Raw genomic sequence first — 25,528 nt, 5'->3', positions numbered from 1 at the left:
TTCTCTATAGCAACAGCTATACATAGAATGAGCAAACCTAATTATGCATGTAGGTGATCTTGAGCATGAGATCCACTCCTTGTGAGTACTGCCAAGTCAGGTTTTGAACTTTATATTTGGTATGAATTCATTACAGCACAAAAATGCCAAATATGATTTTGAGGTTTCATCTTTTTGTTTTTACCTTTACTTCCATCACATCATTTTTTTAATTGTTTCCTTTATGTTTTATTCCCTCTCTAAATCCTTTAGATAGTCCTTCTAATGTGACAATTGATTAACTTAGGTAAAAGTATACTAATTTCCCCAATCTTGATTTGTTATCTAGGGTTAAAATTGCAACATATCATCCAATGAAATTAAGATCTTATGACCAAATGTCTAAAAGATGTTGGAAAAATATGTTATCTATAAGTCTCAAAGTCCTTGGGGCCTCATTTTATGATGAAGCTTAATAGGAATATTTGCTTTTGCATTAAAGATCATCTATTAATTGATGTGATGATTTTATAGATTTTTTTTAATTATCATTTTTACAAGATTACACTAGCATGACCAATATATACAAATATTTCTTGTTTTCAAACTTAAATTTATTTTTTAATTGATTTAATTTCCATAAAAACTATTTTGATACATTAGATCAAAGAAGTAACATTATGATTATTTATGGCCACAAATCCAATCTAGAATAAACTAGAATATATTAAGAGGTGCTTAAGAAAGTTTAGAAATTATTACATATTTATTAGGTATAAATATGAGATTAATCTAAATGAATAATGTGAGTTTTGGCTTTTAAGCAAATTACATTGGGCTGCTTCATGTTGTGGAACTTGGTCTAGCACACCAGTGGTTTGAGGAGCTTATGCAGCATGAATACAAGCGACCCATCAGCTGCTATTATGTTTTCGAGTTTGCCTGACACTATCGGCCAGAATTGCATCGAAAGGTAACTTGATCACGCTTGTCTCGTTCATGTCTCCTAGCCGATGGGCTGCACTACTTTGAGAGCTTGAGGCAAGATTTTAGCATCGTTGCCAGTGATAAACTTGCCCACCGTTGCAAGTAAAGTGTTCCACGAGAAAACCTCTTTTAATATCAAAAGAAACCAGCTCGTCCGTGGTTAAGGCAATGCTCCTCCCAAGCAGCCACTAGATCATAGCAAAGCTGCGCGCTTCCCGGAAAAGCTCTCGCACCCAATAGCTGCAATATCGAAGGCGGTGAAAGAAAAACATTAGTAAAATAAAAAGGTTCCCAAGTGTTTGGCTAAATCGTATGGGGGAGAAGCTCGCGAACGCAAAGACAGGATTTCTTTTCTGGAAGTGCATAGAATCTTTCGGCACATTACTACGTTCCATGGCCTCATCTGGATGATCTTGTCAACAACTTACGCTGACAGGAGCTTGGCAATCCGGAAAGATGACTTTGCTCAAAGCACTTCGTCAGGAGCTGACGAGGGGTTACCTGGTAATCTTGAGAATATGCACGTCAAGTACGCAAACAAGATGGAGCTAGAAGCGGCACGGGAGTTTTTCGCTCCGTTACTGGATGAATTGGTGAAGGAAAGTGATGGCGAGCTCAAGGCACCATCATCCGGGTGGAATAGAGTGGCAGACGTATTGCGTCACGCAGGGAAACGGGTGATATGGTTAGTGGACGATGCATCCAGGCTGACCGAGATATTCCACACCAGTGGCTTTCGGTGCAGCAACTGTATCGGATTTGATCTGCAGCGACAATGCAGGGGACACTGAGCTTCTGTCTGTGCGGTCTACCACGGTTGGCGAGGCTTATAGGTCCTAAGCACCTCTTAAGTGGGACGTAAGCAAAGGAAACAGGAACCTGACGGTCGATGCTCTCGAAGTATGGCTCTGACTGGGACGTAGTTTTCTCAAAGACAGAGGGTTCTCTGTGCATATACGAGCATGAAGAAGTGCTGAGAGAGCCTGTGCTCGACATATACTCTTTGACACGAGGGCACAAGGCCTAATGGCATAACTCCAGTTCTCAACATGGACACACTGCTCAAGGCAATTGACGATGGTGTTCTTGTCCAAACAGTTTTGCTCAACGGCGTTGAGTTGCTGTGGCCGCTTTTTGCAGTCCAGGTTGATCGAAAAGCTGGCATGCCAGTTTGGTTTTACTTGTGCGTCACCCGACACATCTGAGCTTCCCAAATTTCAGCTGGATCCTGATTCACCACTTCGCAAAAAACAAAAGCATTTGAGCCAAGGGATGGAACAAAAGTACGGAGCTACAGAATTGCACGTTCTCTCACTTGTTCTCAATCCAGAGCCCCAGATGGAACCAAAGGGCCCAGGCATTTTCTCAAATCACTCTTTGATTTCTTTGGGAGTTGAGGACTTGACGATCACACCAAGCTCCTCTCAGAGTCCTCATCTCATCGTATTTGCCGCAACCGAAAGCACACACGAAAAAGATTTGACGTTCCTGAGAACATTCTCTCAGGAAAGAGGGCATATGCCAAAAGCATATATACCCGTATGCAGCAACTGCAGAATTCCAAGAAATATCGTCTCCACTGGGCAATGTTAGTTGCATTTGATTTTTCCTGGGCATTCCAAAAACAATCCGTGAGTGCATCAAACGCGGGCAACGTGATCGCTCTAAAATCACGAGAAAAGGCCTCGGCCTCTTCCACGCAGCCGCAAGATCCATACACCCATCCGGAAAAAGAGATTCCCCACGGATCCGCGAGCTCGAGAGGCACAGATCATTCCATCTGCGAGGAAAACTGCGATATCCCAGCGTGGAAAGAATCAAGGGGCACGATCATCGATGAGATGGGCGAACAAGAGCTCGTTCCAAGTATCGGGGACGCCGGGCAAGCACCAGTGCAAGCAATCCTGCTGCCTGGGAGAGGATGAAGAAGAAGAAGAGGACGATCCAACGAATGCCGAGGAGATGTGAGCCTCGCCCCTCGTCCTGGAGAGATTGCTAATCTCCAGCAGCGTCACTGCTCCATTCGTGCTCCTCACGGCTTCCTGGGCGATCAAATCCCCGCCAAGCTCTTCCTCCTCCTCGATCTCTCGAATCCCATCGCATCGCCCGCCAGAGTTCCAGTCCCCGCCCCGGAAGTGCCTGGGCGACAAGCTCCTCACGAATCCCCGGATCCTCTCCCGCTGCTCGCCCAGCCACCGCGCCGCGCTCGTCAGCGCGATCCTCCTCGCGGCATCCACTCGCAAATTCGCGACCTTGCCATCGACATGGAGGACCCACTTGTTCGCGCGGATCTTTCCCCGATTCCAGTGGTGACCAGTGTTGACGATCACCACATCCAATCTCTGCGCGTTCCTGGCGAGAAACCCCGGCGCTCGATCGAGGTGGAGCGCCCATAGCCCGGCCTCGAGGGGCTGCGGATCGCCCAGCGACGCCGACCAGTGGAAGAGGACCGTCGTGTTGGTGGCGGCGAATCGTTGCGCGCCCTCGCCCTTGGTCACCAGCCCATACTCGATCGAAACGTCCGTGATCTTGGGCATGGAAGCGTCGCCCACCAGCATACAAATCATCGACTGGTACTGCTGCCGCCCCAGCGAATCGCCCACGAACGCTATCGTCTTGTTCCTCAATCTAGACACGGCCCCGTTAGCACGGCACACCGCGCGGTACAGCACGGTAGATTGTGATGCGCAGTAGCGTGCGGTACCGCGCGGTACCCGTGGCGAGCGAAGTGGAGGAAATGATTGTGTACTGACCTGTGGAGGAGCTGTGTGGAATCAAAGCCTGGCAAGTCACATCCGCGCGGCTGCCAGCGGTAGCTCTCGTAACTTAAGTTGTGATGTCGATCCAATCTACACATCCAGGGCTTGGAAAGCCATGCCCGGCAGTGGTGGCCAGTGTAGCGCGGCTTTGTCTCGTCGAAAACCCATCGCCCACGCGAGAAATCGCAGCGATCACCACTGCCATCTGCGAGATCAAAGTTATCGCCATAGTTTCTGTAACTTTGAGAGCTTACTTGTGTTGGTGGTGTCATCGTCGATAGATGGGGAGATTCCAAAGTTCGTGGAGTGTGAGCTGTGTGAAGCCGCGATGGGAACGGCTCGGTCATTCTTTAAAGCTGCGCCATTAAAATACAAAGAGGGAGAGGAAGAAGGACAAGAAGAAAAAGGGTTTTAAAGAGAAGACAACGAAGAACATGAAGGTACGTACCACTGCCGAGGTCCAGGTGATGGTCCTGCTGGAATATGACTGCTCCAGAAAAACAAACAAGCCCACAAGATCGGTGAGTTGGACCATCGCTGGAAGGAAGATCGAGAGCAAAAAGGCTCTCGATCGATCCAGGGATGGCAATGTGAAGCACGGTAACAAGCTACGCGCTTACCGGGTCTCCAGCGCTCGGATTCGAGCAAGGATGGGTTCTTGAGCAGCAGCAGGAGGCCACAAACGATCGCGAGCAGCGAGACGAGCATCTGCTTGGATTTGATCCCTGTCACGAGGAACAAGCCGGGCGATTTGGGCGATCTACAGCAGCTCACTTCTCCTCCTCCTCCGCCTCCACCATCGCAAGAAGAACCCATCAATCAATCGCACGGAGAGCGCGCGATTGAGCGATGGAGCGAGCGATTGATCGAGCACACCTATCGCGCTGTGCTTGCCCGGGACTAGAGAAGCTTTTCGGTCCAGCTGAATCGTCGCCAAGGGATCCGTGACTGAGCTCGCGAAAGCCTGCCTCTCAAAAGAAAAAGGACGGGGTCAAAGATAAAATTAAACGGGTGAATGAGAATTTACCGCGTGTCATTTGTTTGAAGCTTCACACAAATATCGTCACTTTTTAATATAGGTTTGGCTTTGCTAGGATTAGGCTAACACATCTTTTGAACTTTCTTAGTGGCGCAAGCTTGAGGCGGTGACGCGTAACCCTAGTATTCTCTTGTGATGGATGAAATTTTGTGGGAGAAGAGAGGAATTTGTTCAAAGTTTATGACAATGAGGGCGAGGTGAAATATGAATTTATTCAACCAAGTGGAGCAACATATAAAACAGCTAGATCTTGAGGAAAAACTCTAGATAGAGTCTAAGGGCTATCAAGTGAAACTGTGAGGAACACAAAGCCTTAAAACAAGCTTAAAAAATGTTTATGAGAAAGTGGGAGATGATTCTATGTCTATATGTTGATGACTCTTTGCTAGTCAGTAAAAAGTTTTTAGCTGAGATCAACAAGTTTTCTCTTCTCATTTTTCAAATAAAATGGTGAGGCTTGCTATCGCTTTTGGTATCCAGCTAAATCGACAACATAATAACTCTCTCGCCCGTGATCTTCACCAAACCAAGTGGTGGAGATTTTTAGAACGTTCTTCATGGAGCGTTATTTCCGTCATAATAGATGTCAGTGGTTCTACCTTTCCAATTGGAAACTCCACCAAACTATAAACTTTTCCCAGGAATACACAAGTTGGAAAGAAGCACAAAGGTGGAAGAAGTTGGCGACCAAGCTTCAAACTCCATAGCCGCGATCTTTTGGCCTCTCCTGACATCGCCATGGCTTCTACAGCTCCCCAGCAAGCTCATCCAAGTGCAGCTATCGGCTTCGAATGGCATCATCGCAGAGATGAACTCCTCGGCCTCGCTCAGCATCCCGGCTCGTCCCAGAACGTCCACCACGCACTTGTAGATATCATCCGAGGCAACGATGTTGAAGTCTTGCCTCAAGCTTCCGAAGCAGCGGAGACCATCTCCCAGAGCTCCGGTGTGGCTACACGCGGAGATGATCGAGACGAGCGTGATCGAGTTTGGCTCCACTCCGTCGAGCAGCATTTGCCTGAATAGATCGAGAGCTTCGCGCGCATGGCCGTTTTGAGCGTAGCCGGCGATCATCGAGCTCCAGCGAGCTCGAAGCTCTTGAGGGCGCTTGTCAAAGATCTCTCTCGCAACTCGCAGGCTTCCACACCTTGAGTACATGCTGATGATCGAGGTCTCCACGCCCTTGAGCCGATCCAATCCAGCCTCGGCTATGCTCGAGTGGACGATCTTGCAGTGAGCAAAATCACCCAGGAGAGAGCCACAGGCGTCTAGAACAGCGACCAAGCATTTCGTGCTAGGCCTGAAGCCTTCCAAGTCCATCTCTCGGAAGGTCATCAAAGCCTCGGCTCCAAGACCGGCTGCTACGTACGCACACAAGATCGAGCTCCACGACATAGCATCACGCTCGTGAAGCTTGTCGAACAAAAGCTTTGCCTCTTCGAGATTTCTGTTCTGGCCATAGCCGTGGAGGAGTATGTTCCAACTCTCCACGCTCGGATCAACCATACTCTCGACGACGCCCTGAGCTTCTGCCATGCGACTATTGTGGATGTAAGCTGTGATCATCGAGTTGGAGCAAACCACGTCTGGTCGATCAAGCCGGCTGTACGTCGTCACCGCGTCATGCAAGCTTCCACACTTCCCGTACATGACGATGAGCGAGCTCACCACGCAGGGATCTTTGTCGAGTCCCGAGAACAAAACTCTAGCATGAGTTTCTTTGCCGAGTTCCAAGAACTCGGGGCCCGAGCAAGCGTCGAGAAGAGCAGTGTAAGAACTGCTAATGAGCTTGACACCTTCCAGGTCCATCCTCTTCAAGAGCTCGAACGCCTCTATACTCAAGCCATTGGAGCTGTATCCTCGAAGCAAGATCGACCAAATCAGTCCACTGGATGATGAACCAAGAGCATAAATCCCGCTCTCCAACAAGCCTCTCGCTCGATCCATATCGCCCTCTTGAGCATAACCCTGGATCAAGATCTTCCAGCTCACGACATCTCTTCGAGGCATCAAATCAAACACCGTCCTCGAACCAGCAAGATCATCGTTTAAGACGAGAGCCACAAGCATCGAGTTCCAAGAAACTAAATCCCTGCGAGGAATCCGGAAGAACAAGTCCCTCGATTCCTCCAGAAACCCACCGGTGGCACTGTACGAGCTCATCATCGTGTTCCACGAAACAGTATCTCTCGCTGGAAGGCTCTCAAACATGAGCTTGGCATTGTCAACTTTCCCGTTCTGTGCGAAACCCGAGAGCATCACATTCCAAGTCACTAAGTTGTGCTGCGGCATCCGGTGGAAGATCCACTCCGCTCGATCCAGAAGCTCGCTGCTCCACTCCGCAAACGCTGTGACTACCATCGTCCAAGTCACAACATTCTTGGAAGGCATAGCATCAAAGAGCTCTCTAGCAGGATCAAACAAGCCTTGATCCAAGCTCGCCTGGACCATGGAGGTCCACGAAACAACGTCTCGCTGTGGCATTGCATCAAACACGGCCTGCCGAGCAACGTGATCGTCTGCAAGAGCTCGGATCAATCCGTTCCACGACACAGAGTCTCGCTGCGGACTGCTCTCAAAGGTCAGTCTCGAGTCCTGGGAGCAAGCAGGAATCTGAGCGTAAGCTGTGATCATCGCGTTCCAAGCCCTCAAGTTCCATGCAGGGAAAAAATCAAAGAGCGCTTTTGCCGAGTCCATATGCCCGGCTTGGGTATATACAGAAAGCATAGAATTCCAGGAAATCTCGTCTCGACTGGGCATTGCCGCAAATATATAGCTTGCATAGTTAGCGTTCGTGCTGTCCGAGACGAGAGTGATTATTGAGTTCCACGAAGCTAGGCTGTGCGCGGGCATTCGAACAAACATCCCTTGCACGTCGTGTATTTGCCCATTTCTGGCATTTGCTGCAAGTAAAGTGTTCCACGACAAAAGTTCTCTCTGAGGCATGCAATCGAATGCATTCTTTGCTGAATGAATGTCACCTGTTTGGCAGAAAAACGTCACCAAAGTGCTCCAAGAGACAACGTCCCAGCTGGGCATCTGGTCGAATGCTTTTCTTCCACCCAGAAAATACCCATTCTGGGCATATGCCAGAAGCATGAGATTCCACGAGAAAACGTTCCTCCCGTGAATCCCCTCGAACACAGCCTTGGCCTCCTCCACGCAGCCGCAAGCTCCATACATCTGGACAAGGAGATTCCCCAGCAATCGATCGTGGCTCCATCTTCTTTCCTGGATGAATTCGTGCACACGCTTCCCGGCGAGCAAAGCTCTGGCGCTGCTGCTCTCCCGCAGTAGCTGGACGCAACTGTGGTATGGATCCCGCGATCCTGAGAGGCGAAGATCATTCCAAAAAATGCGAGATGCCAGAATCAAGGAACGGAGGTACGATCATCCACTTGTCATGAGACAGCACAGAGAGAGAGAGAGAGAGAGACCCCTAGCACATGCTGATGTGGCATGATGAGGTAGCTTTTAAGTTTACCTTTAATTAATTATAGATTTTAGGTTGGCTACGCTATAAATTTAGGGTTAGGGTTTGCGAGTTGATATGGATCTACTCAGGAAGATTTGGCGACCCAAGAGGGTGGATGTGTTCGTCGACATCGACGAAACACTACTCTATCCAAGAGGGCCATTTGTAATGGGGGAACTTTCTTACCAGTTTGCTCATGGAGCTCTCGAGTTTCTAGTGGCTCTGGACAAGATGCCCAATGTTTGCATCCATTTCTATAGCTTGGGCCACGTACAGAGAAGCATGGAGCTGGTTTCCAGGCTTGATTCGATTGCCAGGGAGAGATTTGGACATGCCTTGTCCAAGCTCGGGGTGGTGATGGATATTCCCCTTAAAGCTAAGATTCTCGAGGGTCGTGTGGAGGGCCTTTGTATGGAGAGGGCAATCCTGGTGGATGATACAAAGGCAAACGCTCGGATTGGAGAAGAGAGGAATTTGCTCAAAGTTTACGAGCGAATCTACAACGAGCATGAGGTGATCACAGATGTTGCGAAAGTGTATGAGATGAGGAGGAAGAACAACCTTGTTCGTGCCTTGGGGATAATTCTCAAGTGTATGGAAGACTCTCACGGCTGGAGGAAAAAGTTGACACTGGTGGAAGCTATGGAGAAACTCTACCTTGAATCGAAGACCAATTCCCGGGAGATTTACGAGCTTGGCCTCAAAGAAATGAGAAAGGTGGATCCAAGCTTTTGTTTAGTGGAGGATGATTCCACCCCGCGCAAGCCTTGGACGGAATAGTCTAGTGTTCCTCATAGTCTTTGTTTACACGAAACTTATAAACAAGTCGATCGATCACGAAGCTAAAAGTGTTGTAAGAACCTTGTCGTTTAATCCTGGAACGAAATCCAGCAAGTGTCCAACGCCAGGGAGCTCGTGATAGTTGATCCATGGAAGTTTCTCCGCGACGTGTCTCTGGATACTCACTGGGACTAGATTGTCTTCGTCGCCTTGGAATACGTGAACTGGAACGCCGGCGTTTGCGAGGAAGAAATCCCATTTTCCAAACCCCACGGCGAGATCTCTGTGCAGTGACTCGGATGTTCCCTGCTGGATCGCGGTCTCTTGATGCTAGGAAAACCGAGAGTAAGTTCTAAGTCAATCAAAGTGATCCCAATAACTTACAGGAATTCCAGCGTTCTTCCTGGCTGCTGTGATCTCCAAGTCCATCTTGTTCATGAACTTCTCCTTGCCGATGCCATTCAGGAACGATGGAAGAAAAGTTTGCTTGGACCAGGTATGCATCAACCATGGCGCGTAGTGAGCGATCCGGAGAGTTATCTTGTCACCCAGGGGCCGCGAGGAGAAGGCCTCGCCAGAGATCTCCTTGCTAGCACTAGGCCACCAGTAATTCACCACTGGAGCCATCATAGCAACTCCAGCCAGCCTAGAAAACCAAACAAGGAAGAACTTAGATCGATCTCTCTCGATGCGATAGAACTACTTACCTGTGTGGTATATGCTTGAGACAAGCCCAGCACGGATATCCTCCCATGGAAAGCCCAACAACGTAGAACTTCTGCCCGAGCTGGAGCTGGTCCGCGAGCTCCTGGATATCCAGAGCTTCACTCTTGACGCTTCTCTCTGGGAATGGATCGCTCTCGCCATAGCCAGCCCTGTCGAAAGCTACCATATACACACTTAGTCCCTCCAAAACTTCCTGTGATAGTTGCGTATGTTCGTTCGTGGCCACCAGAAAGCAAAGAAGCACGAAGAATTTCAAGAGCTTTCCCCGCTAGCAAAAATGTAGCTTGCGTACCTGTGAGATTTGCAACAAGCTGTGCCGAGATCCCGAGAATGGATGCACAAAGATCACCTTGTGCTTGGCCAGATCCTTTGGAACTCCCTGCTCCTTGTAAGCCATGTATCGGCCATCGCGAAGTCGGATTCGAGGAGCCGTGATGGGAGGGCCGCGCCGCGTTCCACAGATCTTGGGCGGCGGCGGCTTGAGCAGCAAGTAGATCCAGGGTATGATAATTCCAGCGGCTAGCGCCACCACTGTCGGCCAGGGACCTGAGAAGCTACTGGATCGCGATTCCTGGATGGGATTGAAATGCACATACCTCCGACTGAAGCGAGAAGATCTACCGCCATAGCCGAGCTCTCTACTCTAGACCTAGAGAAATAGTAAGAACACTCAAACTAGAGCGCGAAAGTTAATTTAAAATTTTAAATCGTTTAGATTTCGCGAGGGAGCACGAGATTGGAGATGATCTCGTCTCCATAGCCTGGAACAAGCACGACCAAGTGGCCGACGCCCGCGATTTCGTGATAGTCGAGCCATGGAAGCTTTTTGTGGACGAATCGCTGCAGCTCCACTGGGACTGGATAGTCTCGATCGCCTTGCCAGATCGAGACGCGAAAATCTCCGGGCTCCTGGAGCTCGAGCGGATCAAACTCCCACTTTCCGAATTGGAGGAGCATGTCTTTGTTGAGAGATTGACGATGAGATCGCTGCGTAGCTTGCAAACTTATCTCCTGAGAAGAAAAAAGAAATGGTCATATGGATTGGAATGTTTTGTAGCAAAAGTTCTCACCTTTATGATTGGAGATTCCGTGAGAATTTTGATGTCTACCTCGTCGAGATGCATAGGACCGGATGGAAAGCTCCACCAGTTGAGAAGCCATGGAGTATGATGGACTGCATTCAAGATCAAGCTATCCAAAAGCACTCGAGAGCTAAGTGCTTGTTTTGACAGATCTTGTGGCAAGCCTGGCCACCAGAAGTTCACTGCTGGAGCGATCATCGAGACTCCAGCAATTCTGGAAAGTACAAAAACTCTCAGAAGACTCGGAGAAAAATCTAGAGGATAGAACCTGTGCGGTATGTACTTCAGGCATCCCCAAGCAGAGTAGCCGCCGATGGAAGTGGCTACAATGTAGAACTTGTCACCAAGCTGCAGATGATCTGCTAGCTCTTCGATATCCGAGACATCAGATCTGATCGAGCGCTGTGGATTTGGATCACTCTCTCCATAGCCAGCCCTGTCGAATCCGACCAAACAAACTCCGAGCTCCTTGACAACTTTCTGGACAAACAGAGAAACACAAAGCCCTGAGAGATTGATAGGAAACTTAGGAAAAGAACCTCTGAGCAGGGGAGACGATGGTGGCGGGAACTCGCAAGTCCATGGATGACGATCACTTTGTGGGTGGCCAGTTTTCTTTCAATGCCATACTCGATGTAAGCAAGAGATCGTCCATCACGCAGCTTAGCAAGAGTAGTCTCGGATCCGCACACCATAGCCAATGAAGAAACACTGTAGAAATCAAAAGGAGTAGCTCACCTCGGAAGACTTTATTACGAAAGAACGCGCTTTCAGTCCACCAAAAAGAAGATTCAGTTCCACTGAGAAGATTTCTCAACTCACTGGACCGACAAGTCAATACAAGTGAGATTATTCTCGGAAAAGTTCCTGTTCCTTCTTGATTGCTACCTTGGGTTTGGACAAATGCATGAATGATCCATCGAATATTACTTCCTCAAAATCCACTTGGCTGACAACGCTATACCCTATTTTCTTCCGATGTGATTGATAATATATCTGGACATATTTAAGTCCACGTCAACTAAGGATTAATCTTTAGTTGGAAATAATAAAAAATCAACACTAACAACTTACAAATATCCTTTTGCAGCTAACCGAGCTTTAAACTTATCAAAAGAACTGTTAGCATGAGTTTTAACCTTAAAACCCATTTAGACTTGATAGCTTTTTGTTCTGGAGGAGTTATCAAGCACCTTTTATGAGCACAATTTTATATTTTCTTTATATTTTCTCTTTAAAAATATAATATAGAGTGTATGGAAATGAATTATAAAAATGTGTATATTTGATTAGCCTGAAACCCTAGCTTATATAAAACAACAATATTGAAACCAATCTGATTGTAGCCAATTAATAACTAAAAACTAATTTAAAATATCATACCAGAAAAAGTTATATACAAATCAAAAACAAAGATAACAAAAGAGACTTTGTAAAAATACTAGCCACTATATCCTGTGTAGTAACTAATTCCATAATGGCAACCTTCTTTCATGAATATAGAAATAGTATGTGTATTAATATATTTAAAATTGAGTGAAAATTTAGATATTTGGCCAAAACAATAATAAATTTATTATCACAATATAAAGATTTAGGGAGTGATAAAGGATGTTTGAAGTCATAAGTAATTTATGAAGTTATATGATTTCTTGAGTGGCCATACTAACTATAACATATTCTGCTTCTATAGCAAATATTGCTATATAATGTTCACATATAAAAACTAAAAAGAACACAAAAATTTATGTAAATATAGGAGCCACTTGCAGATTGATAAATTGCACTAGCCCAATCTGAATCAATATAAACTATTAATATCATTGAACAAGTTCCAAAACGAGTATAGGCCATGATTAAAAGTATTGAAGAACTAATTTTGCTCCATCATTGCCCTAAGAATCTAAGCCAAATAACCCTAATATAGTAAAGTGAATAAAATATGGAGATGTAAAATTTGACTACAATATAATCCATCATTCCAAAATATAGGAAAGTTTCATAGAAGAATGTAGTGCAATAGAGCCAGATTAAATAAGATAACCTTAATGAAATTCAGAAAAAAAATTAAAGGAAATACCTTGATCAAGATTATGTATGAACTCAATGTCTAAGCAATAGTGTATAGAGCCACTATTGACCATATCAAAAGTTATGCTTAAATTGAGACTTAAAATTGATTAAAAAAAAACTCAAGTTATTCATCATAAAAATAATATCATCGATATAAAAAGCAATAAGCACGGTGCCCCTTTAAAATAATATTTGAATTTACATATAAATATTTAGTTTTGAAACTTTTCTCCATATAAAAATAAATAAATCTTAAGCACATGCTACTTATTCTAGTCCATAAGACTTACATACTAAATGTTCTTAGCAAAGACAACATATCCTTCTGATTGTTGTATATATATCTCCTCTTGTAAATCACATTAATAAACATTGACTTCACATTTATTTGATGAATGTTGTAATTAAATTCAACAGCTATAGCAAGAAACATATGAATAGTAAAATTTTGAACCACTTACTGAATCCTTAGGAATTCAGTTCACATAACGAGATTCGTGCTTTTTGAAAATTACTATAATTCACAAAGGTACTTAGGTTTATATCTTTTTTAACCATTCTGTTTTTTTTTTTTTTGATGACTACATCATCACTCTCATGTACCTTGAATACTACCATGATTGATCTGTTATGGTGATTTTTTAGGGTGGACATGACAGCTTTTATCTGGTTGAAGTGATTATTTTGGATATATTAGTTTTCATTATGGCTCTTTCAAACATCATTATCCTTTCTCTAGAGAGAGGATTGTGCCTTCACAGATTGATCTTGTTAAATGATTTGGCATTCCATATGTTTCTGAGATTTAATATTTGGCTTTGTTCTAACATTTTTGGATTTCATAGTGGCTATGAGAGTTTTCCAAATTCTTTAGTATCAAACTATCCTTGATTTTGATGATTAAGATGATCTAGACCATATTTTGAGTATTGTTCAATATCAAAGAGCATTGTTGTTCAATTGACAAAAATTGTCTCTTTTTTAATAAGTTTTTTTGACAATTTATTATCTTTTGTGACCTATTCTAACAATCTTTGTCAACTGAATGATAATCTTTGATATCAAACAATACTCAAAACGTGCCTAGATAACTTTGATCATCAAAATTAAAGATAATTTAGCCCCACTCAAAATCCAAGATATTCAAAATAGATATTGTGAAAGAACTCAAAAGCTCTAACTATTATGAAATCTAAAAATTAAAGAAACATTGAATATAAAAAAAAATGCAATACCACCTAACAATATCAATTCATAGAGGCACCATCCTCTCTTTACATGATGTTTAAGAGAGCCACTATGAAAATGAACATATAATTTAATCCTTAGTTGATGAAATCCCTAATACGTAATCCTTAATTAAATATATCCAAATAAAGACAAAATAGACTAAATCCCCCTTTAACTTCACGTCAAGCGTAGGCTGACATCTTGATTCCAGCTGCTGGATCCACAAATGTTACTTTGCACAGTGAATTTTATCTTTTTTACCAAAAAAGATTAGATAAAACTGGATTAAGACCCCCTACATTCACAACCGCTTAAAATGAATATATTTTTGGCAATTAAAGAATAATATTTAGAATCACACCACTTATTAGCATGAGAACTATGTATGGTATTAGAGAAACTTGCAAGTGTAAAATCTACACCAATTATTAATGAGGAATAGGAAAGGTAATTAATATTTATCTATAAGATAGCTCTTCAAATCTTAGTGTAGTCAAATTGTAGTTGGTATTTGAAGGAGGTACTAGGTTTGGAGCAGCTCTAAAACATGATTTTTCATGTTTTATTAACTATATCAATAATGATATTTTAAAATGATGAATTGTAAACTATAGTTGATTCCTACATCTCCAAAGCTTTACATTTCTTTTTGTTACCTTTACTAATGTTTTAGAGTGTCAAAGTTTAATGTACATAGTAATGTTACTCAGCTTGATATCATATATATTACTAATTCTTTCAGACAATATTTTACAACTTCATAAATTATCCATTGGGAGGAAAAATGAGTTCTTTGATATCTTAAAGGAATTATTAATCATGGGATCACTTATATGCATTTAAAAATCATTCTATGATATTAACAGTTTACACTGATTTAAATTGGGCTGGTGTAATTTATGACTCTTGTCAATCTAGAAGTGGCTTATGTTTTCATGTAAATTCTAGTGTTGTCTTTTAGTTTTTTTAAGTGTAAACATTGGATAACATTATTTTTTACAAAAGCAAAATATGTTATAGCTAGTTTAGCCACTCGAGAAATTATATAGTTTCATAAACTACTTACTAAATTGGGATATCCTCTGTCACTCCCATGTTTTTATACTATGATAATCAATTTAGTATTGCTTTGGTCAACTTCACTCGAAGTCTAAGTATGTTAACATACACTATCAATATGTTTTATTTGATGTAATGTTGTGGGAAAATTAGTTACTACTTAGGATATAGTAGGTGATACTTTTACAAATCCTCTTTCATTGCTTTTGTTTTGAAACATTGTGTCAGTCTTAAGATTACAACTGTCATTGCTACGTAAAGGTAAAATGTTTTTTGGTTAATAGTTGGTTTTTCATGTTTTTATTAATCTTGTGTTTTATTTGGAGGCTTATTTTTCTCTTAACAAAAGAGATAACATATAAATATAGTTTATAAAAAATGTAGAGTAATAGAAGACTAGTTGTTCTTGAGTGAACCAGATGACAGTAGCCCCATTCTTCATTAAGAGCAACACAACGATTTTGCTAGACCAACAACAACAGCTTTCTTCTTCTCAATTGGGATTTTGCTCTTTGGAGAACCTGCACTTTGGAGACTTAAGCTTAGGAATGCAAACTTGAGAGGATCAAAGTTAGGAATGTGTTCCTAACCAATAGTGACTATAAAAGTATAGGACTTAAAATGTTTTTAGACTCATCCCTTATACAAAATACATTGCAATACTGCTTATCTTTTTGACTCTTCACTGCAATGCCTAGCTTATCCACTACCTTCAAGGGATCAAAGGCATGGGACTAACATCTTTCAACTTGTCTTTTACAGATTCTACTTGGATTGGCACATCCAGGTAAGAGCAATCTTTTTGGAGTGTAGCTTTAGATTTAGGAACTAGATTAGAAACCTGGGAAGATCTCATGGAGAGGTGTTATCCAGGTTTTCACTCCTCTTGAGAAGCTCGATACACCCTAAAAGGAACACCATACCTTGGGAGTGCATGGAATAGACGATGGCCCTCTTCCATTCATGCAAAGCTTTCCAATGTAAACTATGCAAGTGTATTCCTCTTTAATGTGCTTGGGAAGTGGCCTGTGGATTAAAACTTGGGAGAAACATGAAAGAGAGAAAAGAAAACGAATACCATAGACGTCCATGTTCTTGTTTGAGCTCTCCTGAGAAGTGTAGAAGATCCACATTGATGCAACCTCTTTCCTCACGTGAGTCTGAACCTTTTCACTCGCCCACGACCACAGCCACACCAGGGACCTTGAGCAACAACAAAGAAGATGAATCACTTTTGCGATGGCCATCCACCTACACATACAGACTTAACGAAGAACCCTAATTTCCAGGCATAAATTTTATGTTTGCATAAGTCCAATCCAGATCTCGACATAAGATTCCAAGGACACTGACGCGAAGCTGCGCTGGAAGCGTCGTGGATCCATCCTTGTCGTTGGATGAGAGGAGGAGTCATGTCATTACACAGGAATACGAAATCCAATTTGGAGTTCTCCAGCCGGGGTTATATAATTAGTTATGGCAGGCCATTAGCATCACTCGGCGCCATGGGTTGCGGTCAGACGCCATCTAACGATCAGCACGAGCACCATCAGTGCAAGGTGATCCAGGGCAAGGACATTCCGCTCCTCACGCCGTTCAAGCTTGGCGGATTTCAGCTGAAACACAGGTACAGTTTGAAGATTTGGTTTAGACTAAGTTTCAAGGTGTGATCCAATCTCGCCACTGCAGAGTGGTGCTTGCGCCCCTGACCAGGTGCAGATCGTATGGCCATGTCCCGCAGCCTCATGCTGCCATTTATTACTCACAGCGAGCCACGCAAGGGGGGCTCTTGATCGCCGAAGCCACTGCAGTTTCTCCATCCGGATTGGGGTGAAAGCTGTTCTTTCTCCATTCTCTTGTTTTACTGAACTGCAAGCTTGGATTTCAGATATCCGCATAGCCCTGGAATCTGGTCAGAGGAGCAAGTCGAAGCATGGAAGCCGATTGTCCAGGCTGTTCATGACAAAGGAGCTGTTTTCTTTCTACAGATTTGGCATGTGGGAAGAGTTTCTCATACATGTGAGTATGAATCTGATTCCTGATTCATGAAGCTCGAGCTTACATAGCGTTTTGCAGCTTATCAGCCGAATGGACAGGCACCCGTATCATCTACCAACAGGAAAGCACCGGGTCAGTTGATGCTTCCAGAAGGCACTCCCATGGCGGACTATTCGCCTCCAAGAGCCCTTGAAACGCATGAAATCGCTGGCGTTGTGGAAGATTTTCGACTTGCTGCTCGGAACGCAATGAGAGCTGGTTGGTGACTCTTATTTCTTAGATCTGTGATGGTAGAGTTTGTAATCTATCAATCTTTACGCAGGTTTCGATGGTGTAGAACTCCATGGAGCTCATGGTTACCTCATCGACCAGTTTTTCAAGGACAGCACCAATGATCGGACGGATGAATACGGTGGCTCCGTGGAGAACCGATGCCGATTCGCGCTTGAGCTAGTGGAAGCAGTCTCCAAAGAAGTTGGAGCCGACCGAGTGGGAATCAGACTGTCCCCGTTCTCCGACTATGTGGGAGCCGTGGACTCAAACCCCCTGCAGCTCGGCCTCTACATGGCAGAGGAGCTCAACAGATTCAACATCCTGTACGCACACTTTGTAGAACCCAGGATGAGAGTCGGAGCAGCAATCGCTCCAGAAGCCGCAGGCATATGGCCCTTGAGGAAGGCTTTCAAAGGCACTATGTTGGTGGCTGGGGGCTACGGCAGAGACGACGGCAACGAGGCAATCACGTCTGGGAAAACTGACCTGGTGGTGTACGGGAGGCATTTTCTGGCAAATCCCGATCTGCCCAAGCGATTTGAGCTGAATTCGGCGCTCAACGTGTACGACAGACAGACGTTCTACACTCCAGACCCGGTCGTCGGCTACACAGACTACTCCTTCCTGGAAGTCAAAGTCGCTGCTTGAGATACTGCAATTTATGTTAATAAAACTAAGACCTGTGTGATGGTGAAAGTCAATAAGTGTGATGCTGTGGACCATTTCAGCTTCAAATCTAGCTTTTTGGATTTGCTGCAGTTGTGGGGAATGAGGACATTTCTTTGCCACCTCGGTCCCTCTCTACAGAGGTGCTTATCACAGGGATCACCCAACCGCTTGAATTTCTCTTGAAATATCCCCATCCAATTGTTTGCAAGGATGAAAAAACCATACCCTGCGTTTCAATCATCATCTGAAAGACAAGGCTAGTCCAAGTAGAAGTAGAGCTTGCGCACATAACTTGCTGATCGAGAGCTGTGGATTTGGAATTCGACCAAGTAAACTCCGAGCTCTTTCTGGACAAACAGAAAAACACAAGGCCCTGAGAGGCTGATAGAAAAGTTAGGAAAAGAACCTCTGAGCACGCGAGACGATGGTGCCGAGAACTCCGAAGGCCCTGGATGACGATCACGTTTCTTTCAATCTGCCATACTCGTCGTAAGCAAGAGATCTTCCATCACGCAACTTAGCAACAATAGCCTCGGATCCGCACGCCATAGCCACTTGCTTCGCAATGCCAAGAAAACACTGTAGAAAATCAAATGTCAGCCAAGGAGTGAAAAATCGTCAACTTCTCGGAAGACTTTTTGCGAAGAACGCTCTTCAGTTCCACTGCAAGAGCTTCGAGAAGATTCACCACGAAATCAGGCAGACATGAAATGTTTACCTCCTTTCAACTCACCGGACCGACTAGCCGATACAAGAACTTTCATGAGATTATTGCTGGAAAGATCCAGTTCCTTCTTCTGTGATCAGGCACCACTTGCAAAGGCTGCCTTCGCACAGTCGACGGTGTTACGTAGCAGCATTGCTATGGTCATGGGACCAACACCTCCTGGAACCGGACTAATCCAGCCAGCAACAGTTTTCACTTCCTCAAAATCCACATCACCGACAATTCTATAGCCGAGTTTCTTCGATGGATCACTCACGGCATTTGTCCCAACATCGATAACCGCAGCACCGGGTTTTATCCAGTCTCTTTTAATCTGGAAAAAAGAAAAGAAAAAGAAAAACTCTACCAAGTTAGAGAAAAGAACAAAGATTGCGAGCAAACGAAGTACCATTTGTGGCTGGCCAGCTGCTGCAATAACGATGTCAGCCTCCTTTACAATATCTTGCGGTTCGGGTGTTCTCGAGTGAACCACAGTGACGGTAGCGTCGTTCTTCATCAAGAGCAACGCAGCAGGCATTCCAACGATGTTGCTACGACCAACAACAACAGCTTTCTTCTTCTCAATCGGGATTTTGCTCCTCTTGAGAAGCTCGATGCACCCCTGCGAGTCCCAAGAGATGAGAAACTCACCATTATCATTCTATGATCATACCTTGGGAGTGCATGGAATGGACGATGGCTCTCTTCCTTTCATGCAAAGCTTTCCAATGTTTAAAGGATGGAAGCCATCCACGTCCTTGTCGAGGCCTACGGCGTTGAGGATGGCTTCCTCGTTGATGTGCTTGGGAAGTGGAAGCTGGACGAGAATCCCTGCCGATTAAAACTTGTGAGCAATACGAAAACTATGAAAGAAAACACATACCATGGACGTCAGGATTCTCGTTTAGCTCTAGAACTTGATCCAGGAGCTCTTCCTGAGAGATGTTCTCCGGAAGATCCACATTGATGGAATTAATTCCAACCTCAGCACAGGCCTTCCTCTTCATTCTCACATAAGTCTGCGAATCCTTTCGCTCGCCCACTATAACCACAGCCAATCCAGGGACCTTGAGCAAACCAAGGAAACAAACACATTACAAAACGAAAGAAAATGCCCTGTGTTCTACCTTGCCGTGCTGTTCCTTGAGCTGAGCGACTTCCTCCGCGATCTCTTGATGAATCGCCTTCGCGATTGCCTTCCCATCGATGATTTGCGCCACGGAAGCCGGATCCGCCTGCGCAGTGATCGATCAGAGAGTCACATCGCACGCATTCCATCACTTACCATGGAAGAAACGAAGAACCCTAATTTCAGGGAATCTTCTTATTTTATTTTAGGTCTAGGCCTCTGTTTTAGGGCTAGAATGGAGGAGGAAGAGCTCGCCAAGAATGCGGGAATGCTCGAGGCCGCCATTGCTGCGGCTCTCGATGCCAGGGACGCGCAGCGGCAGCAGGAGGCCAATCAATGGGTGAGCGCCTTCGTTTCCAGGCCGCAAATGTGGACTGTGGCCTTGTATCTCGCCTTCCCTCCCGATGGCTCCGCGCTGGGACGATCAGCGGAGGTGAAGTTCTTCGTGCTCAATCTGCTGCTGTCCAAGCTGCGATCGGACTGGGTCCAGCTGGATGAGATTGACGCGCACGAGATTTTCGATCTTCTTCTCTGGCAATTGCCTAAAAATGTAGGAGATAGAATCGTGGCGAGCCGGGTGTGCGTCGTTTTGAGCGCTGCTGCTGCTGTTGCTGGAGGAGAGGCGTGCTCCCAGGTTCGTTCTTTCTTTCTTCTTCGTTCTTTCTTCCAGTTTTAATCTTTCGATTGATCTTCTAGCTGGTGGCAGATGTAATCGAGAAAACAGACATGACAAACGAGGTAGCGGTGTCTCTGGCGCTAGAACTGTTGATCGCGCTCGCGGAAGAAACGCTACACAGGTCTCGAGCTCTTGCGTGGGAAGTAAGTTCTCTTCTCTTTTTCTTTGTATCTCTTGAGCTAATGCAGGTTCTCTGTCAGGTTATGCAATGCATCCAGTTATCCTACCCGCGAGTTCTGGGCTTTCTTCAAAATGTAACTAGCGTCCCACTTCTGGAGAAAACGCTAACGTGCTTCGAGAGATGGTATGTAACAAGCTCCATTCTGAGCTGATCTTTAAGATGTTCCAGGTTGCAAGGTGGTGGCACTTTGTCTGAAACGTACTCGGATTATCCGAAAATCTTCAATGTGCTGCTGGCTTCCCTGGGATCCGATAACGAGTCCTGTGTGATTGCGTCGTCTGCAGCGCTGTCCGAGCTTATTTCAGCTGTCGATTGCCTTCCAGGCAGGGATGCTGCAGTGCGAGCAGTTATTTCCGGTGAGGATTACCTGTTAATTGGTTTTGGTTTAACTCGGATTTGCAGCTCTTCTCAGCTACAAAAGGTACTTCAACAGCTCCTCCCAACGACGCTCGCATGCTTTGTGCTGCGTTCTTGCTGCTCTCGGGGCTTCCGAACCCGCATTGATTTGTAAAGGAGGTCCGGAAGATTTACTCTTGATCGAGTGGATGATCGATGCAACCGGCGGCGGCGGTGGTCTTGGTATTGATGGAGCGGCAATGGTGGCAGTGGCGTGGCCCCGTTTCGCCACCATCTCCTCGGTAAATGTTCCTCGAGAGAAGATATTCCTGGCTATCTTTGAGGTCTGGTTATCAATTATCTTAACCATGAAAATGACAAGTAAGTCTTCGTGCTTTTACAGGCACTTGCAAGGGTTGCAAAGCATCCCTCTGACGATTTTGACATAGACGACGATGATTTTTGCGGGTAAAAGCTGTCAGTTTTTGTTGCAGATACTAACTTTTGTACTTCGATATAGATTTCGCTATGGCATAGCTGAGGATGCTATTGCTTCCTGTTTCAAGGTGCTAAGGTGCGACCTTATAGTGTATATTTCTGAAAATTTACTGCAAGCCTCTTGTTGGCAACACGCGGAATTCTATCTGTATGCAGTTTCTTGTCTACGAGAACAGATTACTTCCGCTGTTGACACTCAAAAGGCTGCCGTAGAACTTTTGAGGAGCTTGTTTTCCGGAGCTTTTGGAGGACACAATCTTCTGGAATCAGGTATGCATTCGTGGCTTTAGCTACCAATTTTCTGCTGACCATTGTCTTAACAGTCAGTGCGAGATGGCCGTCTGGGAAGCTTGTCAATACGGCTGCAAGGCTACTCAAAAGCTTCTCAGAATGGATTGCTGCCGATCCTGTAGCACTTGAGAAAGCTGTGAGCTACAGCATTACAGCTCTTGCTGTTCCTGATGGTAAATTCCTTATCTCGTTAAAGTTTTCACCTTACTATTTTGGTTTATTCTTGTGTACAGCGAAGGCATCCGGTGCTGAATCCTTACGTGAACTTTGCCGAGCATCAGCATCGCAGTTAGCCGCTGCGCGTGCTCTGTCTCCACTGATGGGAGCTTGCGAAACAGCAATCACTACTTCATTAGGAGGGCTGCAAAGCAAGGAGAGCGTTATGCTGATCGAAGGACTTGCAGCCGTTGCCGCTGCATTGCCAGTCCATGAATCGGAAGCAACTATCCAGGGCTTAACAGCCTCGGCGGTGGCTACAATCAAACAATGCTCAGTGATGCAAGTAAGTTTTGCTAGCATGGAGATGGTTTTGACTTGAAATGACGTGTGCTTATTTACAGGTTACTGATGCATATGGCAAACCTTTGGAAAGTGCCTTGAGAACGATAAAAGCTGTTGTGGACTTTGGGAGAAAATCAGACGCACATCCTGCGGTGCCAGTTTTGCGAGAAATTTGGAGTAGTCTTGATGTTCTAGCGACAAACTGGGCGACAAGCATTGATGTTGCTAGAAGTTTGTGCGACTTATGGGGAGCTTTGGCTACTCGAATGGGCGTCATGATGGAGGATGTACTTCCCCGTGTGCTGGGACTTGTCACGGGCATGTTTAAGCAGCACCTCGTTCCTTCTTGCATCCAATGTTTGTGCAGCGTAAGTTCTTGATGTTTTTTTCTTCGTCGCGCTTATATTGGTGGATTTTTACAGATTGTTGTCCTGGTATCGTCGTCTAAGACAATGCACGATGAGCTACACTTCTGTTTGTCAAACTGCCTACAAGAAGTCAGTGATGTCGTTGAATTCCTGGAGCTGGTGGTTTTAAGTCACCAAGAATCTCGACAGCGCAAAGACAATGCCTTTGAATCGCTAGGTGCGATTTGTAGCCTCGGCAGCAGCTGCCTCCGGGACATCCCTCTCGTTTTTGTTCCGTCAAAGTCGCTGGCAAAGTTTTTCGGGTGTGCCATTGGTAAGCTTTAAAGTTTCCTGGGTGTCTTTTTTTACGACTTCAGCTCTGGCAGGTGTTTTGCAAAGAGGTGATTCTGAGCCTGCAGTTTATGCTGCTAAGTTCATAACAAGTACTATTTTTCTGGGAGGATTGAGCGAGACGGAGTCGTGGCGGATTTCTCAGGACCTTAAACCATATGTCAATGAAATTGTCGTCCCCAGCATACCAAGACTGGTAGAGGTACATTTGTAGTGGTACTCACTTTCAAGCCACTTAACAGCGTTACAGACAGTCGTCAGGTACGTGGCCTACGGACAACTGACCGTGATCTTCAGAGACGCCTTAGCAGACATCCTATACAGTCTAGCTCTGGAACACCCAGCCAGCACGGAACCTGTACTTCGTGCCTTTGTCACCTCTCCAGAGCTACCAGCAAGGCATGGAGTCATGGACGAAGCAAGCAAGCGGCAATTCGTAGCAGCAGTCATGCGAACACACCTGAGACGAGCTTTTCAAGGTCATCTTTGTTGGTGAGCGAAGTTTCGAAAAGACTGACGACAGTGTCCTTGTCCAGAGCTAGTCTTGGACTTTTCTCGAGTCCTTCAGGCGGCGAGCCCTGCCGAAGTCCTGTTCCAGTACTGAGAAACGCGAGCCCTGCCGAAGTCCTGTTCCAGTACTGAGAAACGCGAGCCCTGCCGAAGTCCTGTTCCAGTACTGAGAAACGTGGCACGACTTAGCCGTAAGAAAGAGACTCTAGCATTCTTTACATTTTCTTCTATTGGCGTCATGTGTTTCAGGACGAAAAAACTACAGAGCGAGGGAATATCAAGAATGATCAAACATGCGAAGCTTCCCAGGAACAATAGAAAAAGGAGAGGTATGTGACTTTGTCTTCCAAAGAGGAATCTAAGTTGAACACGTTTTCAAATGTAGAAACTCTTGTCAAAGATGGTCCATTCAACTCCCCTTATATAAAGCTCTAGTGGTGCCACAGCTTCAACAAATCATTCATACAGTTGCTAGCTCATCCACAGCAGCAGCGGTTTCTACGCACACAATCTAGCAACTTCTGCACTGATTTCCATGGCTTTTCCAAAGGACAAGATTGCGTTCTTGTATATCCACAAGGAGAATGGCGAGGTTCCCTTCATCTCACAGTCTGCCAGGAGATATGTCCCCCAAGTTGCCACTCGGAAGAGCACCAGTGAGGAATTCACGTTTTCCTCCATGGTTGCAAGCACAGCAGAAGATTTAGAGGCGGCCAAGCAAGCCACACGCTCCGTTGCTCCAGAGATCAACAGATACACCATTTCCATGCTTGGAGTTGATTCATGCTCTTCGTGGGAAGCCACCGTCTACGAGAGATACATTGGGAATGGATTCGAGGGCGTGGTTTTCATCCAGGAGGAGGATAGCGAGAACATGAAGTATCTTGCCTCTCTGCTGCTGGACAACAGCGTCATGACTAGGGATTGTCTTCTGGAGCCCTTCAGCTCGCACACACCTCAAGAGGTGGACGATATCACCTCCCAAATTGTGGACATCATCGAGAGGAATTACATCCACTTTCCAAAGCACGACCAGTGGTTCACAAGTGGGGGCAAGCAGAGGTTTGCGGACAAGGTGAGGTACCACGTCGCAAGAAACATTCCACTCGAGTTCGTCTTGCCCGCATTTCCAGTCAAGTCGTGCAATCCCGACAAGACTCTGGGAAAGTGCCCGGACAAGGCCGAGGAGCTGGCCATCGATTCCATGAAGATTGTTGCGGATCTCATCAAGGCCGTGTATGCTCCAGGCGTGCACTACAACGTCGCCTCGGATGGCCATGTCTTCTCTGATCTCGTCGGCTCGGACGATGCTGCTGTGGATTCTTATGGCGAGATGTTTTGGGAGATGGCACACAACTTGTATCCGGGCTTGGTCAATTTCTTTCGCCTGGATGAGTTTCTGCTGGACAACCACAGCGAGAACAGCATCGCAAAGCTTATCTCCAACACCACCGTGGAGCATCCTGTTGCTACCGAGCTCACCGCCAATGCAGAGAATTCCAGGCGAGCTCTCATGTGCTTGTTTGGCTGTGACGAGTCAACTGTCACCAAGGAGATCAAGGATGACCCGGAGACACGCAATCTTTATCGTGGCTTCTCCAGGTTCATGCTCGAGGACTTGTACGAACACAAGAGTTGTAAGAATCTCCCGTCAAAGTCGGCCAAGAAGAAGCTGTGCAGCCAGGTTGCCTTCCTCATGATCCTCAGGAACCGTGCATACTCGGCCATGGTGGAGTGGCTCTTCCCGTTGCAGCTGCGCATCTCCATCCATCCGCATCCAAATCGAGGTCCCAAGTATGGTATCAACATCATCCATTCCTCTCTTGTGGCAGCCCAACGTTCTTCCGAGGAGAAGAACTTCCACATCCCAACG

General features: G+C 45.5%; 7 protein-coding genes across 8 annotated transcripts; 2 read left to right on the top strand and 5 right to left on the bottom strand.

Annotated features, from left to right (window-relative positions):
• Positions 1 to 2,534: 2,534 nt before the first annotated feature.
• Positions 2,535 to 4,826, bottom strand: LOC9642380 (protein trichome birefringence-like 14). The gene is made up of 5 exons (XM_024678625.1): positions 4,346 to 4,826; positions 4,174 to 4,212; positions 3,980 to 4,081; positions 3,720 to 3,930; positions 2,535 to 3,594 (listed from the first exon to the last, which is right to left on the bottom strand). The coding sequence occupies exons 1-5, from the start codon at positions 4,539 to 4,541 to the stop codon at positions 2,784 to 2,786; spliced, it is 1,359 nt and encodes a 452-aa protein (XP_024534393.1). The 5' UTR covers positions 4,542 to 4,826; the 3' UTR covers positions 2,535 to 2,783.
• Positions 4,827 to 5,388: 562 nt separating this feature from the next.
• Positions 5,389 to 7,947, bottom strand: LOC9642379 (pentatricopeptide repeat-containing protein At1g32415, mitochondrial). Its single transcript, XM_024678448.1, has one exon. It carries the CDS (start codon positions 7,945 to 7,947, stop codon positions 5,389 to 5,391), a length of 2,559 nt encoding a protein of 852 aa, XP_024534216.1.
• A 1,001-nt stretch (positions 7,948 to 8,948) lies between these two features.
• LOC9642816 lies at positions 8,949 to 10,386 on the bottom strand. Its single transcript, XM_002973553.2, has 5 exons — positions 10,342 to 10,386; positions 10,038 to 10,291; positions 9,727 to 9,938; positions 9,404 to 9,665; positions 8,949 to 9,349 (listed from the first exon to the last, which is right to left on the bottom strand). Exons 1-5 carry the CDS (start codon positions 10,370 to 10,372, stop codon positions 9,074 to 9,076), a joined length of 1,035 nt encoding a protein of 344 aa, XP_002973599.2. The 5' UTR covers positions 10,373 to 10,386; the 3' UTR covers positions 8,949 to 9,073.
• A 47-nt stretch (positions 10,387 to 10,433) lies between these two features.
• Positions 10,434 to 11,559, bottom strand: LOC112347540. Its single transcript, XM_024678579.1, has 4 exons — positions 11,367 to 11,559; positions 11,096 to 11,307; positions 10,816 to 11,041; positions 10,434 to 10,756 (listed from the first exon to the last, which is right to left on the bottom strand). Exons 1-4 carry the CDS (start codon positions 11,520 to 11,522, stop codon positions 10,457 to 10,459), a joined length of 894 nt encoding a protein of 297 aa, XP_024534347.1. The 5' UTR covers positions 11,523 to 11,559; the 3' UTR covers positions 10,434 to 10,456.
• A 5,100-nt stretch (positions 11,560 to 16,659) lies between these two features.
• LOC9642378 (putative 12-oxophytodienoate reductase-like protein 1) lies at positions 16,660 to 18,351 on the top strand. The gene is made up of 5 exons (XM_002973707.2): positions 16,660 to 16,816; positions 16,879 to 17,019; positions 17,078 to 17,208; positions 17,266 to 17,445; positions 17,510 to 18,351. Exons 1-5 carry the CDS (start codon positions 16,695 to 16,697, stop codon positions 18,106 to 18,108), a joined length of 1,173 nt encoding a protein of 390 aa, XP_002973753.1. The 5' UTR covers positions 16,660 to 16,694; the 3' UTR covers positions 18,109 to 18,351.
• Positions 18,352 to 18,871: 520 nt separating this feature from the next.
• On the bottom strand, positions 18,872 to 20,144 carry LOC9642815 (bifunctional protein FolD 2). The gene is made up of 6 exons (XM_002973552.2): positions 20,121 to 20,144; positions 19,963 to 20,070; positions 19,719 to 19,902; positions 19,509 to 19,666; positions 19,245 to 19,457; positions 18,872 to 19,169 (listed from the first exon to the last, which is right to left on the bottom strand). The coding sequence occupies exons 1-6, from the start codon at positions 20,121 to 20,123 to the stop codon at positions 18,933 to 18,935; spliced, it is 903 nt and encodes a 300-aa protein (XP_002973598.2). The 5' UTR covers positions 20,124 to 20,144; the 3' UTR covers positions 18,872 to 18,932.
• Positions 20,145 to 20,206: 62 nt separating this feature from the next.
• Positions 20,207 to 24,195, top strand: LOC9642814 (importin-13). 2 transcript variants are annotated; one of them, XM_024678622.1, is made up of 16 exons: positions 20,207 to 20,598; positions 20,661 to 20,783; positions 20,841 to 20,944; positions 20,990 to 21,177; positions 21,224 to 21,501; positions 21,561 to 21,625; positions 21,678 to 21,925; positions 21,979 to 22,119; positions 22,180 to 22,448; positions 22,507 to 22,815; positions 22,870 to 23,128; positions 23,181 to 23,347; positions 23,396 to 23,624; positions 23,682 to 23,846; positions 23,905 to 23,984; positions 24,041 to 24,195. In XM_024678622.1, the coding sequence occupies exons 1-14, from the start codon at positions 20,233 to 20,235 to the stop codon at positions 23,747 to 23,749; spliced, it is 2,814 nt and encodes a 937-aa protein (XP_024534390.1). In that variant the 5' UTR covers positions 20,207 to 20,232; the 3' UTR covers positions 23,750 to 23,846; positions 23,905 to 23,984; positions 24,041 to 24,195. The 2 variants fall into 2 exon arrangements, with proteins under 2 accessions (XP_024534390.1, XP_024534391.1); XM_024678623.1 differs by lacking the exon at positions 24,041 to 24,195 and having other exon boundaries at positions 23,905 to 24,039.
• The last annotated feature ends 1,333 nt before the right edge of the window (positions 24,196 to 25,528 follow it).

Source organism: Selaginella moellendorffii, unplaced genomic scaffold (assembly GCF_000143415.4).
Source record: "Selaginella moellendorffii unplaced genomic scaffold, v1.0 SELMOscaffold_22, whole genome shotgun sequence".
Lineage (NCBI taxonomy): Eukaryota > Viridiplantae > Streptophyta > Lycopodiopsida > Selaginellales > Selaginellaceae > Selaginella > Selaginella moellendorffii.
The sequence above is the reverse complement of the archived record's forward strand: the minus strand, read 5'-3'. Positions and strand labels throughout refer to the sequence as shown.

Excerpts from the sequence above, each read along its gene's own strand:
- LOC9642814 (XM_024678622.1), top strand. The coding sequence starts at position 20,233 with ATGCTCGAGGCCGCCATTGCTGCGGCTCTCGATGCCAGGGACGCGCAG. Across the intron at positions 20,599-20,660 it reads GAGGAGAGGCGTGCTCCCAG|CTGGTGGCAGATGTAATCGA; the intron begins GTTCGTTCTTTC and ends TTGATCTTCTAG. Across the intron at positions 22,120-22,179 it reads AGCTCTTGCTGTTCCTGATG|CGAAGGCATCCGGTGCTGAA; the intron begins GTAAATTCCTTA and ends TCTTGTGTACAG.
- LOC9642379 (XM_024678448.1), bottom strand. The coding sequence starts at position 7,947 with ATGTATGGAGCTTGCGGCTGCGTGGAGGAGGCCAAGGCTGTGTTCGAG.
- LOC9642378 (XM_002973707.2), top strand. The coding sequence starts at position 16,695 with ATGGGTTGCGGTCAGACGCCATCTAACGATCAGCACGAGCACCATCAG. Across the intron at positions 17,020-17,077 it reads GTTTCTCCATCCGGATTGGG|ATATCCGCATAGCCCTGGAA; the intron begins GTGAAAGCTGTT and ends CTTGGATTTCAG. Across the intron at positions 17,209-17,265 it reads GGGAAGAGTTTCTCATACAT|CTTATCAGCCGAATGGACAG; the intron begins GTGAGTATGAAT and ends AGCGTTTTGCAG.
- LOC9642816 (XM_002973553.2), bottom strand. The coding sequence starts at position 10,372 with ATGGCGGTAGATCTTCTCGCTTCAGTCGGAG. Across the intron at positions 9,666-9,726 it reads CTCAAGCATATACCACACAG|GCTGGCTGGAGTTGCTATGA; the intron begins GTAAGTAGTTCT and ends TTGGTTTTCTAG. Across the intron at positions 9,350-9,403 it reads GGAAGAACGCTGGAATTCCT|CATCAAGAGACCGCGATCCA; the intron begins GTAAGTTATTGG and ends CGGTTTTCCTAG.
- LOC112347540 (XM_024678579.1), bottom strand. The coding sequence starts at position 11,522 with ATGGTGTGCGGATCCGAGACTACTCTTGCTAAGCTGCGTGATGGACGA. Across the intron at positions 11,308-11,366 it reads ATCGTCTCCCCTGCTCAGAG|AAAGTTGTCAAGGAGCTCGG; the intron begins GTTCTTTTCCTA and ends CTGTTTGTCCAG. Across the intron at positions 11,042-11,095 it reads CTGAAGTACATACCGCACAG|AATTGCTGGAGTCTCGATGA; the intron begins GTTCTATCCTCT and ends TGTACTTTCCAG.
- LOC9642815 (XM_002973552.2), bottom strand. Across the intron at positions 19,903-19,962 it reads TCAAGGAACAGCACGGCAAG|GTCCCTGGATTGGCTGTGGT; the intron begins GTAGAACACAGG and ends GGTTTGCTCAAG. Across the intron at positions 19,667-19,718 it reads CGAGAATCCTGACGTCCATG|GGATTCTCGTCCAGCTTCCA; the intron begins GTATGTGTTTTC and ends TTTAATCGGCAG.
- LOC9642380 (XM_024678625.1), bottom strand. The coding sequence starts at position 4,541 with ATGGGTTCTTCTTGCGATGGTGGAGGCGGAGGAGGAGGAGAAGTGAGC. Across the intron at positions 4,213-4,345 it reads ATCCGAGCGCTGGAGACCCG|TCATATTCCAGCAGGACCAT; the intron begins GTAAGCGCGTAG and ends TTTCTGGAGCAG. Across the intron at positions 3,595-3,719 it reads TCCACACAGCTCCTCCACAG|ATTGAGGAACAAGACGATAG; the intron begins GTCAGTACACAA and ends GGCCGTGTCTAG.